Consider the following 20645-nt stretch of genomic DNA (forward strand, 5'->3'; position numbering starts at 1 on the left):
CAAACCGGCAGCTCTCTGGGAGACAATTATTGCCCACTTTACTTTACACTCTGAATCTATCCCAAATGGACGAATGGCGGAGATGGTTTATTCTCCACTCTCACCCTCAGAAGCGTCCGGTATCGATTGCGTGAGCACGGAGGGGTGGGGGGGCTCTCGAGCTGGCACCGAGGAATGCGGGGAGCATGCACGTGTCAAGAGGGCCGACGTGGGAGCGCTGAAAAGCCCATTGTGGGCGCTACATCACACATGCCGACAACTGCAGACATCTGTGACGGAGTCAACTTTTCAGCCAGCGATTTCATTCTGACATTTCTCACTACCGCTTTACTTTCTCCCACTTACAACACCCCTCGACAGAATACTGAAAGTGCCAGTGCAAACTCCTGCTACGACGCCGCACTTGTGCGCTGTACATGCAATTAACAACAGTAACACATATTTCTCTTGAATAATGCCAAATGTGGACATACATGTTGTACGCGTGTTTCCCAGTAAGCACATGGCTCTAACAGAGGTGCCCGACATGGACTGGGAGGAGTTTACTGCAGATAGCTGGATTTCTAGAAAGCGCTTGTTGTCAAATTCCTGTCAGCTTTGAAGCGCTTTGAGTGAAGGGCTGCCACCAGTGAGCATGGAGTGTGGAGGTGTGAAGGGAAGGGGAGATGATGCACTTTATATCAAACACAGCAACACACGCACAAGTGCCCGGAGGAAAAACTTCCAAGGAGCCCACTCTACACAATGATAAGTGTAAACAACACTCATAGCGCCAAGAGGCCATCTCTTTGGCAGATGCTGAGCTATTAAATAATAACAAAGTAATATTGATTTTCCTCTTAATCTAATGTCTTTTGCATAGTTCTAAACAATCCTCCGCGAGGCCACTCAGAGCGCTTCCTCACAGTTATTTAAGAGAAACGTTTTTAGTACTTTTTGTTGCTTCAAGTAGTAAATACATTTAGATTTAAACTTATTTTACCTAGTGGGTTTGATGTGTAGGCTCAATGCATTTGGGAGATGCAACATAGTATACGTTATTAATCTTTAAATACGTGTTTTCTTTTTCACGTTTTCTTTTACTGAAAGTTCTGAATGCACCAGAGGTTTGTCCTTTTCTGGCTATTGGGGGAGGCAGTGAAGGAGGCAAAGAAGGGCTTCTGACTGCAAACCGTGAATTCTTTCCCATGGAAAGAGAGGAGGGGCCGGGGCAGAGGAGTGTGCGGGGCTCTGCAGCCAAGACTTGATTTGTGGCTGAGTGTTCATAATGCTTTGAGAAAATTATAGGTTCGCACAAACAGCTTTTAGGTTCAACCTTGGTGCCGGCAGAGATAAGCAGAACTTTTAATGCGAACATCACAGCGGAAGCCTTTCCCTACGCTTCTATAAAAGCAAAGGAGCTCTGTAACAATAACGCACATGTTTTGGTTTTAAAGCGTCACGCTAGCAAAGTGGCATGTCAGACGTCACTTGGGGCTAGCAGTTTCTATCCCTAGTTTTTTCTCCTTTTCCACCCATGGCATTTCTCTTGGGATCTCAGGAGACATGAGGACAGCCATCACTCACAAAAATAAACATACCGTAGTAATAAACAGACGGGGTCAGTGTCTGTACAGACCTTTTTTAAATAGTTTCTTTTTTGAGAGCGAGTGTTACTTATGATGCACATTTAACAAGCATTGGCCGCGCAGCCGTGAAAGTGATCGCGATGACGCACTCTGTGGTAAGCACGTGAGCGGTGCGTGCGCAGCAGTGATCGCGCAGCAGTGATCGCGCTGGAAGGGAGGCAGATGGCGGCTGCGCGCGAGCACGCTCGCGTGAACGCAAGCTTTAGGCCAGCGAGGTCTGGCAGCACTTTGAAAACCCCAATACTAAATGTCTCACAGGTCAGCGCATGCGCTGGCTCAGGCGAGACCTAAAAAAGGGACATCCCCATTATTTGCTAACCACCCATTTTAAATTTTGAAAACAATGGACTCGGCCTTTACTCTCTGTGAGAAGGTGGCCTGATATATGCTGTCCACTAGCTCTAGTGGGCACCTTGTATCAGTCCAAACAACCCTTATGGTGAATGGTTAAAGACAACCTTATGTGAAAGCTATCCTAGTGGTAGCTATGGAGAGTAGCCTTCAGGCTAAGTCTTGAAGGAATGTAAAGCAGCTTGTTTTACCAGCCTATAATCTCTTGAATGATCAAATGAAAAGACAACCACACCAGGTATATATTCAAAATCTATGTATTTAAGGCTAAACTCACCCCTCTAGTCTCTTTATGAGACTGGAGTTCAAAGTACTAAAGTTACAAGTGATTAAGCATCAGTAAAAGCACAAATACACGTTTGAGCCCTAGGGGCGTACCAAAGCATAAACTAAAAAAGTGGTATAAGAACACACCTTGTGTGTCCCAGGCAGTGTCTCAAAAGCATTCTCTGAATACACATCTGCCTGTCTGGGGAGGTGGTTACACCTCCCTGTGACATGAAACCTATTGTCCAGGCCTCCCCTGCCGGAGTTTCCCCCAGCAGCAGGAGGCCAGACCCGTGTCTGTGGCAGTGGCATCCATTTTGTGATGCCAGGGCTTTGGAAAGTTTTAACCGGGTTAAGCCAGTGTGAACATGTCTCTCCCTCTAGAACGGTGAAATGCTACCCCGCCGCCAAAGCGTTTGACACCAAACACGACATGTTTTGATGCAGCCATCCCAAAGTTATCATTCACCGCGAGGTTATAATTCACTTAAGAGTATATGGTATGGCTGTATCACAGAACAGCCATAAGGAAGTATTTCCGAATGCTGCAGAGGGGCTCAGCTCATGCTTGGGCACCCTCTCACATAAAACCAAGCACTCTGCCTTCAGGATTTTCAAGGCCTGCCATAGGAGTGGCTTATAGGTTTATATGTGTCTGTATAAGGTAGAGATATAGGTAGCCTATACCACAGTAAGGGGTGCAAGCACACCCTTACCCAGATTGCAGTAGCAGGCCTGTGGTGTTATTTTGGAGTGCTTCCCAGGGGTGGCATAATACATGCTGCAGCCCCTGGTAGGCCTCTGAGATACCTATGCCCTAGGTACATAGTATACCATATACTAGGGGCTTATAAAGCACTCCAGAATCCAATTAGATATGTACCTAATGAACATGGAAACCATTTTAGAGAGGAAGCAGCTAGGCTGTGGTCCTGATTAGCAGGGCCACAGCCAGACTAAGGTCGAAAAACAGTGAAACACCAGCAAAAAGTGGGGGTACCCATGTGAAGCAGATCCTACTCTCCTACACTCTCTTCACTATGAATGAACAAAAAACAGAAAAAGCAAAACAGGATCCTCTTGTTACAGAACGTGGGAAGGTCGTTCTATAGTACAAACATTGCTGCAAGGGCCAGCTGCTTAGCTGTGCTCTGTACATCTGGCCCTGGTACCCTCATTCGCTGCCACTCTCCCTTATTTTCAACTTTCCATCAGCTCCAATTCCAAGTCCAGGTTTTCTTTTGGCAACTTAACACCTGCTTTTAAAGTACCCTCCTGAAGATCAGGCATTGAAAAAATCAGTGTCTAGTGCACACATTACAAGTAAACAAGTTAAACAGCCGGGCATGAATTTAACTGCCTTGACCCACAGAAATGGCGTCCGTTCGTCCAATGAACAGCTCTTGAAATTAATTTCCGTGATTGACAAGAAACAAATGTAGCCAAACGGGAGGTACATAGTTGAGGCTCAAAAGACGGCAACCTTTGTCTACTCGGCAGGACTAACACCATGCTCCCAAGCTCAGATCACACCTATTGTGCTCCATCACACAAAATAGATACTGGCCAGGGAGGACCTACTGGCCTGGAAGGTACAATATGTACAGTCTGTATGGATGATATGTCCTGTTTTGCACGGGTTAGGCCTCTCACCTGAAGCCCCACTGTGAGCTTAAATCCTAAGAAAACCTGGCTCAATGACAAAGGCAAGCTCACCTTTTTGTCTCTTAGAGGTGAAATAAAGATGTCCCATTGAGGTGGGTATTTACAGTGCCCACAGATGCCAAAAATCAGTGGTAGCAAACTGCTGCATTAAAAACACACATAAAAAGTCACCTTGTTGAACGTAACATACGGAACCCATATTGTGGACATGGGGTGCATGAGATTTTGAGGCAAAAATGCAAGCAATGATAACTTCTTGAAGGATGGTCACCCTGAAGAAGGATGGTCACCCTGAAGAGTGCAATCAGTATCCCAAAAGCGACCCTGTAATTTGAGAAGCTCATGCCAACCTACTTTAACTCCAGGGTTCCCCAGATATAGCTTCTGCAGTGAAACAGTCGTCAAACCGTGGTTACAATGACATTAGGAAACAAATATACAACAGAATACCTGTCCACTCCATCCCAGCGGTAACCAGGCCATATGTCAAAGCGATTCGGGGGAGGGTTTGGTCCACTGTACCTTGGGCGCGCTGTGGAGAACAAAGAAAACATTTCTCTAGCTGTTGTGATTACCATCATTGATGGGGGCTACAGCTGACTTTCCTAGGACAAGGCCTAGCTGACTTTAGCACTGAACCCTTCGGGATATTGCATAATGACACAGTGCTTTTTTGTTTGCATCCATGAGAAACTCTCCAGCAACTCAAAGATGCCAAGTGTGATCCCACAAAGCTCACCTTTCTTGTTCTTTTCCTCCTTCACTTTCTTCTTTTTGATGAAATTGGCCATGGGGTCCCCATCTCGTTCCTGCTCCCGCAGCATTTGGTCCAAGTCCTGGTCGTCGATGTAGCGGGCCAAGGGTTTCTCAATCTCTTTTGCTGCATCCAGCACATTTTGCTGTTGCATCTGCCGCTGGGCGAGACTACAAGAGGGAAAAGAATAACTGACATTAGGGAAAGGTAGGCGTCATTTCCTGTGACGTTAACCAGTACAATTCACGTTCTACACTAGACCACTTTCAGTGTGAACCAATGTTAGGAGAAAACCTCAAGAAAACAAGATTTTGTGGATGAGCCAATCGGTTTCTAAAAAACAAATCAACTAACAGAGCCAGTTATTAGAAGCAGGCACAGAAAAAGTAGTACATATGGCCTTGGACCTACAAAGGCTATAAGCAATGAAATATGTTGAACTATAGAAATATGTGTGGGTACTAGTGAAGAACCAGAACCTTTTGGGCCTGGCGGCACAGGGTACGCCCAATGTCTCCGGAGTTCACCTGCTTCGCTACACAGAGACACGGGACACTCTGTCGGCGTTAGAAGATCAGATTTATTTAGCTGCAGCTAGTACAGTTATCCTAGAAGTACACAAGGTAGGTTCTCAGGAGACTGCCACTTCACTCTGTGGCGCATCAAGTTAAATACCATACAATGACACAATTATTAATAAAATGCCCTCCCAGAGCATACAAGAAAGAGCCAATAAGGAAAGTTGGAAAACAAGGTGGAACCAATAAGAAAGGTTTGAAAACAGAAGTGTCAGATAACTCGAAGAGACCTCTCCTCCAACTGTGTTTGTCATCCCACCCTCAAGCTAATACATTAACAGAATTATAACTAACTTGCAGGTGGCGAGATATGTTTGTGTGTGTTGGAGGACAGTCGTGAAACGAGAGAATGCTAGCAGGAGACAGTGAAGGCCAGTCGATAAGATAAAGTCAGGGAAGAATAGTGTGAGCCAACAGATAGTTGAAACAGGGATTAGAAAAGCCAGACAGGTATTAGTGTACTCGGCTAGTTCTAACACCAGCTTTGCAAATAGAGTCCGAGGGCGTATTTCGACACCAGGCTACAGAAAAAGCAGAATAGACTTTGTTCGCCGTGCTGCCTGAGTGATGGCAACACAAAATGGCGGCGGGCCACAAAATGGCGGGTAAATTCGATCGTGATCGAAAATTGAAGTTCCTCAGACCCTCCTTTTGCCAGAACTCAGGCAAGATAGACTCATGTTAATCTGAGTCCACGTCAATGGCCATGAGGTCATCGAGTTGTTGCTGTAACATCATTCTTATGTTTTCTGTTACTTGTGGCTTGGGTTTTGGGATGCACATAGTAGCACAAAGATCACAGATAGCGGGACCACAGTGCATACAAAGGCAACAGGAGAAAATAATGGTCAAGATTATACCAAGGAATGTCAATGCTTTCCAACCCCATTTAGACAGTAGTCCCCAAAACCATTCCGTTAAAGACCAATCTCCTTCGTCCTGATGAATAGACTCGGAGATTATGTGCAACTTGGAGATAGCTTGGTATACTGTCGGAGCGTCATTAGGTATGAAAATACAGCAACTTGACCCGATTAATTTACATACTCCACCACGATCGGCAAGAACAAAGTCTAAGGCAACTCGATTTTGTAGGGTCATAAGACGATCCGCCTGTAGTTCTGCCGTGATGTTACTTAAGGCTCCTACAGTGATGTCTAGTGTAATTTCTACGACACGGACCAATTGCCTCATATTTCTGCTGTTAGCCATTGGACCCCAGAAGGGAAGAAAACCTTTAAGGAAATCTCCTCCCTCTTGTCCTGCTGTGTCCTTTGAATCAATAATCCCTCTGCGGTATTGGGTTCGGTGATGATTTGCAGAAGCAGTGTAAGTAGGGGGAAGAAGAAAGGCTATATAACAAGTACCAGAGAAACCCGTTGGTAACCAAGTATAAGCTCTATTATAGCAGATGAAATAGGTGCCTTGAGACGGCACTAGAGGAGGCGAGTTCTGAGAGGAATAAACGTACGTGTAGGAGCAGTTATTCCTTTGTATAGTGTCAGAAGAGCGATCGTTTATCTGTAAGCAGAAGTTACCCTGATGTGGTATAGTCCAAATCGGCGAGGACTTTCCTTTTCCAACCTTACTACTAAGACTGGACATGTATTGGGTGACGTTCCAATTAGTGTATGCTTTTCTTTCGTCAATGGAGATTTTACTGTTTTCCATGATTTTAGCCATAACTACCATACCCTTAATCAAAGAACTATGACTAAAATCCGGATAATTAATTTGTGAACTAACAGATCGTCTGAATTTGCTTTGATAAGCATTGGAGAAAATGATGAAGTAAGCCCAAGCAGAACCCTCATAAGAAAAAGGAAGAACTAGATATGGCATTCCTTTCTCTGTGGTATGTGGCATAAGACCACACACCCAACAATTAGTTGTATTAACCACTAATTGATGCTGATGTAATAGTTGGATAAAGGAATTGTTATAGTATTCGGTTCTTCTGACGAGTTCATGTGAAGGAAGAGTATGAAAGAGGTGTGGAGAGATAGTAGAAGAAGACAAAGAAGTAGAAGGGGAGGCATCTTTTGGCTGCAAAACATAAATTATCCAACTAATATACGCCAAAACAATACACAATGATATAATAACACATAAAGTTATACTGAAACGACTGTACATTATTTTACAGGATGCTTTCTTCATTTCTTCTTTTCTTTCTTTATTACCTAGTATAGTTTCCATCTTACTAATGGATGCTCACGGCAATCTTCCTCAATCACTGAAGTCACGATGCTCTACTGTCCTATGACACTGAAGATCCTGCAGATCTATTGCCACTACTCAGGTCGTGACTTAGACTCCTACCGTGACCCTGCAACCGGGACAGAATACTACACAAGGGAGAAGAGTCTTAAATGTTCTTTAGCCTGGGTCTCAAATTATAGTGTTCTTTCCCCGGAACATTCTGATTTTGGAACAATGTTCGTGGTTCAGTCGTATCCAAGCGACGATGTGATGGAATTGCCTCCTGTAAAATGTTGTCGTCCTCTTTCTCAGACAGTGTCCCATTCAGGTGTGCATCACTAAAAGGCACGAATCGTGGAGTCTTTTCACTTTCACAGTCACCAACACCTCTGCGAACCCACTGATCAAAAGGCAAAGGCACTTTCTTGCAATGCACACCGTGAATCCAATTTTTCTTTCCTTCGACTTTAACTGCTGTTCTCGTGGTCAGCAAGACCATCCGGGGCTCCCGCCATCTGGGCTCCAAATTGCTGGACCTCTGAAAGTTCTTCACGCATACCCAGTCACCTGGTCGGATGGAGTGACCTGGGTCTGTGGAAGCCTCCGGCAGAGCACTCTGAACCTTTTGATGGAGAACACGCAATTTAGTCGTAAGGTCATGCAGATAATCAATTAACATTGGATATGGCAAGTCTGAGTATTTCTTAGGGCAAGGGATTCCCCATACGTTGGCCGGACGGCCAAACACCACTTTGTATGGGCTAAGTCCCAAACGAGAGTGTACTGCAGTTCTGGTGGATAGCAGAGCTAACGGCAAAGCATCGGACCAATTGAGTCCTGTACTTGCTTGAACCTTTGCTAATTTTAATTTCAAGGTTCCGTTGTAACATTCTACTAAACCCGCTGACTGTGGGTAATTTGCCGCGTGGAACTTTTGTTTGATACCAAGACCTGCACAAACTTTCTGCATCACTTGGCCAACAAATTCGCTCCCATTGTCACTCCAGACAATGCGCGGCAAACCAAACCTGGGGAAGAATTCTTTTAGTAGAATTTTAGCTGTGGATAAAGCTGTGTTATCTTTTAGAGGATATGCTTCTATCCACCTTGAAAAGGCGCATACTACCACCAGAACATATTTGAGGTTGTTGCATCGCTCCATATGAATGTAATCGATTTGCAACACCTCAAATGGATATGTCGGAGGAGCAAAGTGACCTGCTGGAGTTGGGGTTCCCTTTCCCGGATTGTACATTAAACAAACAATACAGTGCTTTACTACATTGTCTGCGCATTTTGGAATATTCTCATTTTGCCACACTGGAGCCAGAAGTTTACAAATGCGTTTTGCACTTAAGTGGGCTGGACCATGTGCCATAGTGACCACTGGGAGAACATAGGCATCCGGTAACAGCCAACGTTGGTGTTCAGATAATTCAACCCAACAACCCATCTCATCTAACATTGCCGTACTTTCTTTCCACTTGCTCATCTCGCTCTCTGAAGCCTCTTTCTGAATCGCTTTTACACTTTCCACTGTATTCTCATACATTCCTCTCTCTCTGACCCAATTCGCAGGTCCTGCCACATACATTCGACTCGTTGAATCTTTTGCTGTTTTCTTTGCTATTTCGTCTGCAAACGCATTTCCTCGACCAACATCATCCGTAATCTTTTTGTGTGTGCTACATTTCACAATCGCTATTTGGGTGGGTAAGGCAAGTGATTCGAGGAGATCAGTCACTAACTGACCAGGTTGTATTTTGGTGCCATGTGAAGTGAGGAAACCCCTTTCCCTCCAGAGACGCCCAAAATTGAACGCTACACCAAAAGCGTATTGGCTGTCAGTGTATACGTTCAATCTTTTCCCTTTCGACAATACACAAGCTCTCGTTAAAGCTATCAATTCTGCTGCTTGCGCTGAATTGGGTCTAATGCGTGCAGTTTCCACAATCGTGTGTAAGGTAGTTACAGCATAGGCTGAAACTGTATCTTCATTAGGCATTTTAAAACAAGAACCGTCTACCCATAGAGTTCCATCCGGATTCTCTAGCGGTGTGTCTCTTAGGTCAATTCTTCCTTTTGTCTCTTCCTCAGTACGGAAGAAACAATCATGCTGTTCCTCAACATTTTCCTCATTTGGAAGGGGCAACAGAGTAGCTGGATTCAGGGTATTACATCGTTTGATGTGTACATGACTAGCCAACAGCGTCAGCTCGTAACCAGTTAGACGAGCACTCGTAAGATGCTGTGTTTTCGTTCTGTTTAACAAAGTATCCACTGCATGTGGCACCATGACAATGAGAGTGTTATCCAACACCACTCCAGCAGACTGTTGGATAGAAATTGCTGCTGCTGCTGTCGCTTTGAGACAACTGGGCAATGCTTTAGCTACAGGATCCAACGTAGCCGAAAAATAGGCACATGGCCGCTGTTTGTCTCCAAATTGCTGTGTCAAGACTGACAATGCACAACCTTCTCTCTCATGAACATAGAGCGTAAAAGGCTTAGTGTAATCTGGAGTGCCTAGTACAGGAACAGAACAGAGAGCGGTACGTAAATCAGTGAAACTCTTTTGGCACTCATCAGTCCAAGGAAGGGGCTGAGGCGTATCTTTTAAAGTGAGTGCCAACAAAGGTTTGGCTATTAGAGAGAAGTTAGGGATCCACTGTCTGCAATAGGAAGTAATACCCAGAAAGGCACGCACTTCCCTTTGTGTGGATGGTATAGACATTCGTGCAATCGCCTGTATTCGTTCTGGTGTCAATCGTCGTCCCTCCTTTGATAGGAGATGACCCAAGTAGGTAACCTCTCGACAAACATATTGTAGTTTGGAGGGTGAGACCTTGTGATTTAGTTTGAACAAATGGCGTAACAATGCAACAGTGACATCTTTGCAGATATCTTCTGAATCAGCGGCGACTAACAAGTCGTCCATATATTGAATAACAGCAGCACCAGATGGCAAATGAAAAGTATCAAGATGACATTTTAAAGCTTGACTATAAATGAAGGGCTTTCACAATAGCCTTGGGGTGCGCGCTTAAACCGGAAGCTTCGGCCTCCAAGAGAGAAACCAAAAATGTCCCTACTCTCTTCTGCAATGGGAATACTAAAGAAGGCATTCTTTAGATCGATAACAGAAAACTAAGTCGCTGTGGAAGGTATCATTGTCAACAAAGCAGTGATATCTGGAACAACAGGAAATTGTGGGACAACGATTTTGTTTACTTCCCGCAGATCAATTACGAAACGATACACAGGAGGCTGAGAAGGATCAGTGCGTTTAAGAACAGGAAGAATAGGACTATTGCATGTGTTACCTCTTGTTTCTTCAACCACACCCTTCTGAATCAAGTCATGAATGATTCCCAAAAGCGCTTTCTCACCTTCAGCAGAAATTCTATACTGTGGGATGCGCGGTAATTCAACATTAGACTTGAGAGTGACAACATAAGGTGGTATCTCAAGACAACCCACATCGTTCGGACCCGTGGCCCAAAGCGTTGCTGGAAGAGAAAGTAATTCAGGTGGAAACTGATCTCTGGATAAATACATTGGGGAGACCAATTTCTGTCCTAAAGTAAGATGTACGCCAGAAGGAGAACAATATATAGTAGCATGCATTCTTTTCAATAGGTCTAGACCCAACAGATTTTCACCGCAACCATTCGTCAACAGAAGTGGAGCTTCCAAATCATACGGACCAACTGAAATAGGCAAAGGGCAAGAAACTGGATTGCGAACAGGGGCGCCAGAAAATCCTACGGAAACATTCGTTAAGCCAGACAAAGGTGCCCCAGGGAGTTTAGAATGAATGATTGAACTTCTCATTGCTCCAGTATCTAGAAGAAATGGCTCTGAAACACCCATTGTAGTGACGTTAACATAAGGTCCATTTTGATCTATTGGGATTGGCACAACTCCCTTACTTTCTCCATGGCTGTCCTAGTTGGCATGAAGACTCTCATTCTCGCCTTCAACATAATGGTCTTCATTGTAATACTGTGCAGACCTCACAGTTTGCTGATCAAAATAGTTCACGGAATTGGGAGAAGGTAGGGCACGCTGTTCTTGAGTCAACATACCCCGACCTCTACTCTGTTTGCTGACTGGAGGCCAGCACGACCTCGTGGAGCAGGTAATGCTCCATTGCGCTGCAATAAAACCGGACAACTATTCTTAAAATGACCTTCCTCTCTACAATAGGCACATTGATTAGGACCTAACAAAGGTCGCGGATTGTATGGCTCAGGTTTTTTATACAACCTCTGAAACTGCGGGGGCTGCTGAATTTGGGGCTGAGCATAACGTGGTGGATAGGCTTGTTGCAAGAGAACCTTCGTCTTTAAATCTTTCGTCTTTTTCTCTTGCTTTTCCTTTTCTTCCTTATCTCTATTCTCATAATATTGCGCAGTAGCCAATATCTGGGCAGAAGAAGAAACAGCCCATGAACTTTCTGAATCTTTTAATTTGTGTGACAGCTCGGGAAGCAAATTGAATACAAATTTGTCCACGAATAATCGCTGTCCACCCTCTGTAGCCATGTCTTGACCACTATGGTCGATAAATGTCTCCTCGAAACGAGTAAAGAAGTCAGAGACACTTTCATCTTTCTTTTGTTTGCATGCTGCTAATTTATCCCAATTAACTCTCAATGCAGGCATCATAGTTTTCATTAACGTAATGATCCTACCAGGGAGTTCCGCGATCAGAGCGTCAGGCTTTGCGCCACCCACTTGGTCTCTATCCGTATTAGTTATAACATCCCAAGTAGCACCTAGTTCCTGTGCGTGATCCTCTCTACGAATTTTAGCCCATATTGTCTGTGGGACTACATTCCCCATTAGCATGTCAATATCTGCTAGGTTCATAATGCAAGAATCAATTGTCTGCGATAATTCTTTGTAATAACCTGCAGGGTTCTTACGAGGATCTGGTGGAGTCTGCTTAAGGGCCAAAACTTCAGATCTCTTCCAAGGGACATGTACCCATATACGTTGAAAATGAGCAAGAATAGGCGCATTAGCACCTACTGCTGCAACTGCCTCCTTCCATACTGGAGGAACCTCTCTCATAGGATAATTTTTCGATGTCAGTTTAACTGACGGATCGGAATCAAGGAAAGTCTGAGAAAACAATAAGGATCTATAAGAGATAAGCGTCCTTAGAGCTTCCTCAACTTTAGAACCCACAATAAGTCCTTTTTCAAAATCAATCTGAACATTTAACAGATCTTGTGAGATCGGACTCGAACTCACATCTTCCCATTCTTTAATGAGAATGTCGCACATTACATTGAAAACATATCTTTGCGTAGGCGCATTCCATTGCAAAAAGGTAGGCATAATATCAAGCACACTATATTGTGGACCCTTCTTGATCCATCTTCGTGCAAGAGAGTCTAACTTCTCTCGTTCCTCAAAATCTGGGAACTGACTACGAGATTGTCTTCGAACAAAAGCCGGAGATATATTTAAAGCTTCAAAGAAAGGAGATAGCATACCAGTGACAGTGTCTGTGAGACGCTTACGCACAGACGGAGGATTAGACATAAGAATTGGGGACAGAGTATTAGGAGAACTGACAGGAGAAGAATGGATATCTGCAGGAGGAGCAGAAGGCAAAGGAGAGCTAAGATCAGGAGATGAAGGCAAAGAAGTTGAGACTAACGGTAAAACCGGCAAGGGCGGTAATACTGGAGGTGGCAAATGCGGAAGAGCCGGAACCGGCGGAGGTACCACTGGCGGCTGAACAGGCTGTAACGGCTGAGGTACATTGGCATTTTGCGCATAGGGCGGAGGCAACCTTAATAAGTGGGACATTAGGGGATCTTCTTCTATATGTTTCTTATTATTAGAAGGAGAAACAGGCAACACCGGATAGCATTTATCTATCGCCATACGATGTTGTCTTTCTGAAATTTCAGTCGCATTATCAATTTCATCGTCTTTGAACTGTTGGGCAGCCTGTATAATCGTCATACCCTGTGCTTTCCTATCTCGTTTTGCTTGTTTAATTTCTTTCTGTTTGGCTTCCTTACGCCAAAGGCGGAAAGAGTCAAACATTGCCGGCCGGGCTTTTCTTTTAAATAAAACTGCTTCCAAATTATCTAGCACATCGGGATCAAAACTACCATTTTCTGGCCATTTTAAAACACCATCTTTCTTCGTGTATCGGGTCCATGTCTCGTTAAAGGCAATGGGGCTGATACCATGTTTCGAATAGAGCTCATATGTGGGAGTTCCAACCGAAGGAATCGGACAAGAGTCCTCAAGTCGGGATTCCCTATTACAACCAAGACAACAAATTCTTCAAAACTTAGTCAGACCAGGCATCTCCAGATGTCTCCGGACTGTTCACAAACTTCAAGGGAGTAAAACTCAGTTTACGCAGCACAAATGCACTTACCCTCGGCTTTATCTTTTGCAAGAGATAAATCTAAGAAACCAAAGAAATTAATCACAAAGAACAAACTTGTGGGTGCGACCCACGAAGATACTTAACTAAGGACGTCTTCTTCCACCAACAGAGGCCCGTCTATCGTCTCGCCTTACCATACATCATCAAAGGAAGGGCCAAAGCAGGGCGGCAGTCAGGGCAGCGGTCGTCAGTAGCTGTCAGGAAGGACTAACCGCGCTGCAAAAGACCTTCGGACCACTTTCGACATACAGGGGTCGCTTAGTGTGGCTCGCGAACCCTCCGGAATTTTCTTGCGGGGTTCCTCACGACCTTCGAGCAGAACCGGTACCACTGAAGCCGCCCCACTTTGGGCGCCAGTTGAAGAACCAGAACCTTTTGGGCCTGGTGGCGCAGGGTACGCCCAATGTCTCCGGAGTTCACCTGCTTCGCTACACAGAGACACAGGACACTCTGTCGGCGTTAGAAGATCAGATTTATTTAGCTGCAGCTAGTACAGTTATCCTAGAAGTACACAAGGTAGGTTCTCAGGAGACTGCCACTTCACTCTGTGGCGCATCAAGTTAAATACCATACAATGACACAATTATTAATAAAATGCCCTCCCAGAGCATACAAGAAAGAGCCAATAAGGAAAGTTGGAAAACAAGGTGGAACCAATAAGAAAGGTTTGAAAACAGAAGTGTCAGATAACTCGAAGAGACCTCTCCTCCAACTGTGTTTGTCATCCCACCCTCAAGCTAATACATTAACAGAATTATAACTAACTTGCAGGTGGCGAGATATGTTTGTGTGTGTTGGAGGACAGTCGTGAAACGAGAGAATGCTAGCAGGAGACAGTGAAGGCCAGTCGATAAGATAAAGTCAGGGAAGAATAGTGTGAGCCAACAGATAGTTGAAACAGGGATTAGAAAAGCCAGACAGGGATTAGTGTACTCGGCTAGTTCTAACACCAGCTTTGCAAATAGAGGCCGAGGGCGTATTTCGACACCAGGCTACAGAAAAAGCAGAATAGACTTTGTTCGCCGTGCTGCCTGAGTGATGGCAACACAAAATGGCGGCGGGCCACAAAATGGCGGGTCGATTAGATCGTGATCGAAAATTGAAGTTCCTCACTAGTACTGGTGTTGCGGGTTGTGCAGGTGAGGATATAGGTGCCTGGTAAAGCTATGTGTAGGGAGCTGTGTGCTTGTTGCTGTACCCCCCCCCACACGCACACTTTTTGCCTGGTTTTGTGAAGCAACATAGACTGAGGTGTACTGGGTCCCTTCTAACTATGTTCCCAGGACCAGTTTTCGTTCCCTAAAACTACCACAATTTGCACAACTTAAGTGGCCATTGTACATCCCTAGCAAATGGTACCACTGGTACCAAAGTCATTGGCACTGAAGAAGGACCCCAAGGGCAGCAGCACAAATTGTGCCACCCTAGGGTGCCCCACCAAGGCCATGTACACTGCCATTGCAAACTTCGTGCCTTGGTGCAGACAAAAATCGAAGAGTCAACATGGCACACATCCCTGTGCGCCACGCCCAGACACTGCATGAGATATAGGTAAGACACCCTGAGAACAGGTCTTATAGTCCCAAGTCAGGGAGCACTGTATCTCCTGTCGTCGCTTCAAGGTGCCAGCCTCTGACCGCAAGGTGCATCTTTGCAAAACATTGCCCAGCTGCCTATCTTGGCTGCAACCAGCCCACCCTGCTGTGGAATCTTCAAAATAGCTGTGCTCCCGTGGCCCCAGAGCACTTGTGACCTGCACTCTGCCTTGAGAGCCTTCTAGCTTGCCTACAAGTCCCCCATTGCTTTTACAGATGCCCCCTTCTTTCGTAGCGTGCCAGTTGCTAAGTTACTTTGCTCCTTGCTCCCGGTGAAATTCGGGAAGCCCCCGAAAACTTGGCCTTGGAACTTTGGACCTTGGCCTCCGAACCTTCCGGATCCTAAAGGTGAACCATCTCAGTGATTGCACTGCATTGAATTTCAGCATGCTTTTTCCTTCCATAGGAAATGTATTGTGCGCAATTGCTCACAACTGTGAATATTGCATTTACTGTGACTTTTCCACATTGCAGAAAGTATTTACTGTGTAGCCGAAGTTCTTGGTCTAAATATTTATATCAAAAGAAGTGCTATTCTTCTAGTTTGGTCTTGACTTCATTCTTTGAATGTGTATATCTTTTATTGCCACTCTAGGTGCAACAAATGCTTAGCACTACCCTCTGATAAGCCTAACTGCTCACCCACACTACCACAAAAATAGAGCATTAATATTATCTACTTTTCCTCTGTAAACCAATAAGGGCTTCTTCGACCTCTCTGTACAGTGTACCTCATTGTAGTGCACTATGTCGAGAGGTGGATTACCTATACTATGTAACTGGCCAATGCTAAAATACAATGATGAACTGCAGATCAAGATTGAGGTGAGCTGTCCGAACAGAATGCCTGTCCCAGCACCAGAATGGCCCGGCTGCAGGGCAGAATTTTGGTTTAATGCAGATCAAAGTACATAATGAAACCGTCATCAGTTTGATGCAATTATTGTAAGTTCACAAGGACAACATTCATTTCTCGGATGTCAACGTAAATGTGCCCTGATCTTGTTTCTGAAAAATTTCAACAGCCTATTTTCCGAGAAACAATGGTCAGGCCCAGTTTCTAGCTTCTTCTTAGATGCACAAATTCCGCTGACCAGCTGAGAGATTCTTCTGCTTGTCCATGCAGTTTCCCAGTTCCTGTACTCTACAGAGTGAGGTGTTGGTTATGCTGTTCCAAAGAAACATGATGCATGCTCTCTTCCTCTACAAAACATTGCGTACCAACCTCTGGATCCAACAAGCACCCCCACCCTGAGCAGGGCTAGGTCTTCTGGAAAGTTAATTTCCTCTTCCAGAAGTGATAACATATCTGTTAAAGACAGAGGTCCCCCACCCTGCAGTTCCACATACTGTTTTGTGATTTCCCCCCTCTGGTTGTTTTTTTTACCCATTCAGATCTGCTTGGAATTTAGACTACATCTGAAGTAAAGTTCCTGTTAGTCCTCTGAAGACCCCTTTACTTTTGGACTCAAAGACTCTTACAATAGACTAATTTCCAGTTTTCATTACTTTTGTCTGAACTCTAGCTCTGTGCTTCTTTCGTGGTCCCAGCATTGGTTGTCTGGTCTGCAAGTGCTTCCATGAGCTTCAGGAGGCTTTTGTGATGGTTTGAATATATGGTCCTTTTTTTTTTCCTTCTGACAAAGCCAATGTTGATTCTCTCCCTTTTAGCTCACCATCTGATGGGGACAGTCTTATGGCTACTCTTTCTAGTTCTCTTTATTCCACACAGGGACACATCATGTTGGACAGCGCCTTTCCCTCACCACTTCTGGCGGAGATTAACACTTCTGGACACCTTTCATTGTAGCATTTTGAGTCTGAGACGATTTGAGGGACCAGGTCACAATCTACGGCTTTCCTGGGGTGTTTTATAGCTTCTGCAGCTTGGGTGTTTTTAATGCAAGTTTGGCCGAGGTTAAAACTTTCACTACAGAACAAATCTTTTCTATTGTTGAAATGAAAGTCCTCAGCAGTAGCTTTTCTTTGCCCTAGTCATTTTAATATTTGTGTGCCCTCAAGCACAGTGAAATAAATGCACTGTGTATTACACTCACCCAGAGTTACAAACTATGGAACATCATGGTACTTTGAAAAAAAGATTAGCGTGCACTGTGAACACACCATGAATTGACAGAGGGCAGGGCATGGATAAGTAATTGAGTTCAGACAAGCATTGTTTTGCTTGCTTTGTAGAGAAAGTGTGGTGAAACTGCCACGGCAGACAGAGTACCATCCCATTATGGAGGGACTGAAGGGTGCATCCAATCCAGGTACGCCATACTTAGGCATATGTCAGGCTCCTCAAGTTTCCTATCAAAAAGTGACCATTTCTTGATGGAGGGCTGTATACGAGATGGGCAGACACACACATTTAAAAATTGCCAGGTTCACTTATGAAACGCACATTAAAGATAACCTGCGTAATAGTATGAAGCCTCTTTTATGTGTACCCACTTGAGGCCGGTCATCCCTGCCTCATGTGTATTTGTCTGCCCAAACTTGCTTACTGCAGGTCGCATACTGTTAAAGTCATCATTTCTTAATGCTGGGGTGAGATCTGTCTGCCAGGCCATCATATTATGCTTATCAGGTGCCTCAATTACATTGACTTGTCAGCTGATTAGGTTTTTGACCATGGCAGAAAGAATGTTAGTATCTTCACCATAAGCACTAGACACTTGCTCTTCCTCAATGTGGGTAGGCCTTCATGTTAGGATAATAGGAGCTGTAACCTAAAGAAAAGTTCATAGGTCATAGGTTTGACAATTAAGGACATAAATTGTATTGAATAACATTGGCACCTTTACATACAAATGTTTACGTATATAATGTATATAATGTTTAAAAGCACTTGGCACTTTGAAGCAACTGTGCAGTTTTTTGGGCTAGGATAAATGCAGCTTTACTTTTATCCTGATTAATTCGATTTGTATTGGCTTTAATCGACCTGTCGAATGATTTCATATGGTACTTTAACTGCATTGGTTAACTCTGATGAATTTTTACGTATGGCACTTTGACTTATGGATTTTTCTGTATATAATGTTTACAAGCACTTGGCACTTAATGCAGCTTTGTTTTTACACTGATTAAGTCTATATGTATTGGTTTTAAGTGGACTGTCGAACAATTTTATATGGCACGCATATCACGCATATAATGTCTACAAGCACTTGGCTCTTTGACGCAACCTGCATGGTCTTTTGCGGGCTATAACAAATGCAGCTTTATTTTGAACCGTGATGAGTTTTATGTGTTTTAGTACTACATCAAATTGTCAATTGATCCCACAATGTTGTATTGTCTATATAAGATTATATGTTAAATTATGGGAAATGTACTATAATGTATCACTTTATGATGATTTTAATTCATCACAATAAAATGCATTATTATTATGTAATACTCTTTTATGTGTGCACACTCGAGGCCTGTCATTCCTGCCTCACTGGCTGTCGCTTACCCTTCTCCATTGGGGGTTTCTTACACATGCCCCTATTGGTCCTGTATTACCCATGTGCCAGCGGAGCCTGTCCTGCTCCTCTGCAGCATATCTGACTACTAACTCCCACTGAAAGCTCTTAAGAGTGTTTCTATGGACTAGCTTTTACCACTCCCTTCACTTGACACCTCTAACTCCTACCTGACTGGGCGTCTCGAATCTGTGTCTCTATATGCATCTACTGAATATGCCCCTCAAGTAGCCTTAACACAGCACCATGACAGTCTCTTACCCCTGACCCCACCGGGCATACTGCTCTTCCCTCTGGGACTTCACACCGGCTGTGCGTTGTTGCTCCTCCCGCTCTGCCTGCAGGTCCCGCTTGCGCCCAGACTTATCACGGAAAACTGTTGTTGCCGTTCTGGATTCATCTATTGGGGAAAAAAAGACAAACCAGAATCATAAACACAACACCGGAGAAAACTCCTATCCTTGGAGATGGCACACAGCAGTGGAAACAGATCCCAGACACGAGAGCTACGAGTCCCATAAAAAAAAGCTATACCCTAATTAGGAGTCCTAGTTTTAAAGGTGGCGTCTAGACCGCAGCTCCTCACATGGATACAGGTCCTAGGGGTGGATATGGATCCTTCATAGCCAAATTCTAACATAGTGAAAGTTTCAAAAACTCAATAAGTCTCGACGGAAGGATTGAAATTAAGCCTACTGTGATAACTTCATTTGAGATTATGACCACACTCAGCATAAATAGTATGGGTCTAGTGGTCTCACCGCAGTCTCACAAAATGTCTCCCGTGGGGTGCATCCTTTTATTGGTTTCTTTTACTAATGATACCTTTAGTGGATAAGAACAGCTCAAGTGTAACCCTTTCCTATGTCAAACACTTAAGTACCGGAAGGTTCAAATCTCTACCAAAGAAGTACCAGTACCTGGGACAGGTTGGATCATGGAAATCTTACTATTCAATGAAAAGCTCTTTTAGTTACAGTTTGGTGCCTTTTAATTAAGTATTATTCAAAATTATATAGATCAACATTGAAGTTATTACATTTCATATATTTATCATTATACAGTTTTGTGCAACTGAAACATGTTACACAAGTTAAGAACGGTTGGGGAAGAAAGGCAAAGCCATTTAAAATGAATTATCCTGGTGTTGCACATACGAAACTAGAATTTGAGTGCTGGGGTTTTGAGAGTGGGGCAAACTACAAGGCAAAGGAATGAGGAAGGTGATGGTGCGCATCCCAGTTGAAGGCTGGTAGAAAACAGAAGAAAGACCCGGAACTAAGTGCAGGTAACTGACTGAGTGATATTAAAGCTACATGTATATACAGAGACATCTGACTCAACAAAGGCTACAGGCAAGTGTTCCAATACAGTTTCTAAGGTATCTATAATTTAGGAGACAGCCACTGCAGTGAATGCACTCACCCTCTCCATTCCAAAGGTGCTCTGAAAATAACAAGAATACCTCTCACACCACGATCCTGAAGAAGTCCACCCGACTCGTAAGAGCAACCCTTAGACCGAAACATGTTGACCCTTCACTAGGTGCTGTGGACGAGTCACTAGTCCACTCAAGCATCACCATTTCTTTTAACCATATCCCTATCCTGACTGAATAACATTTCTTTAAGCAGGATTAGGAGATATTTTTTGCCACTTTCCACGACCGAATCACATAGACGGTCTCCCTCCTGGTTGAGAACTGA

At 44.2% G+C, this 20645-nt stretch overlaps 1 protein-coding gene across 2 annotated transcripts in view; it reads right to left on the minus strand.

The window, feature by feature from the left end:
- BUD13 (BUD13 spliceosome associated protein) overlaps positions 1-20645 on the minus strand; it is a 136811-nt gene that overhangs the window by 7879 nt on the left and 108287 nt on the right. For both annotated transcript variants that reach the window (XM_085645720.1, XM_085645721.1), the window contains 3 exons: positions 19201-19339; positions 4651-4835; positions 4362-4443 (listed from right to left, as the gene is read on the minus strand). In XM_085645720.1, the coding sequence (XP_085501846.1) occupies positions 4362-4443; positions 4651-4835; positions 19201-19339 (406 nt within the window). The remainder of the gene's footprint in view (positions 1-4361; positions 4444-4650; positions 4836-19200; positions 19340-20645) is intronic.

This window comes from Triturus cristatus, chromosome 3_1 (assembly GCF_964204655.1).
Source record: "Triturus cristatus chromosome 3_1, aTriCri1.1, whole genome shotgun sequence".
NCBI classification, from domain to species: domain Eukaryota; kingdom Metazoa; phylum Chordata; class Amphibia; order Caudata; family Salamandridae; genus Triturus; species Triturus cristatus.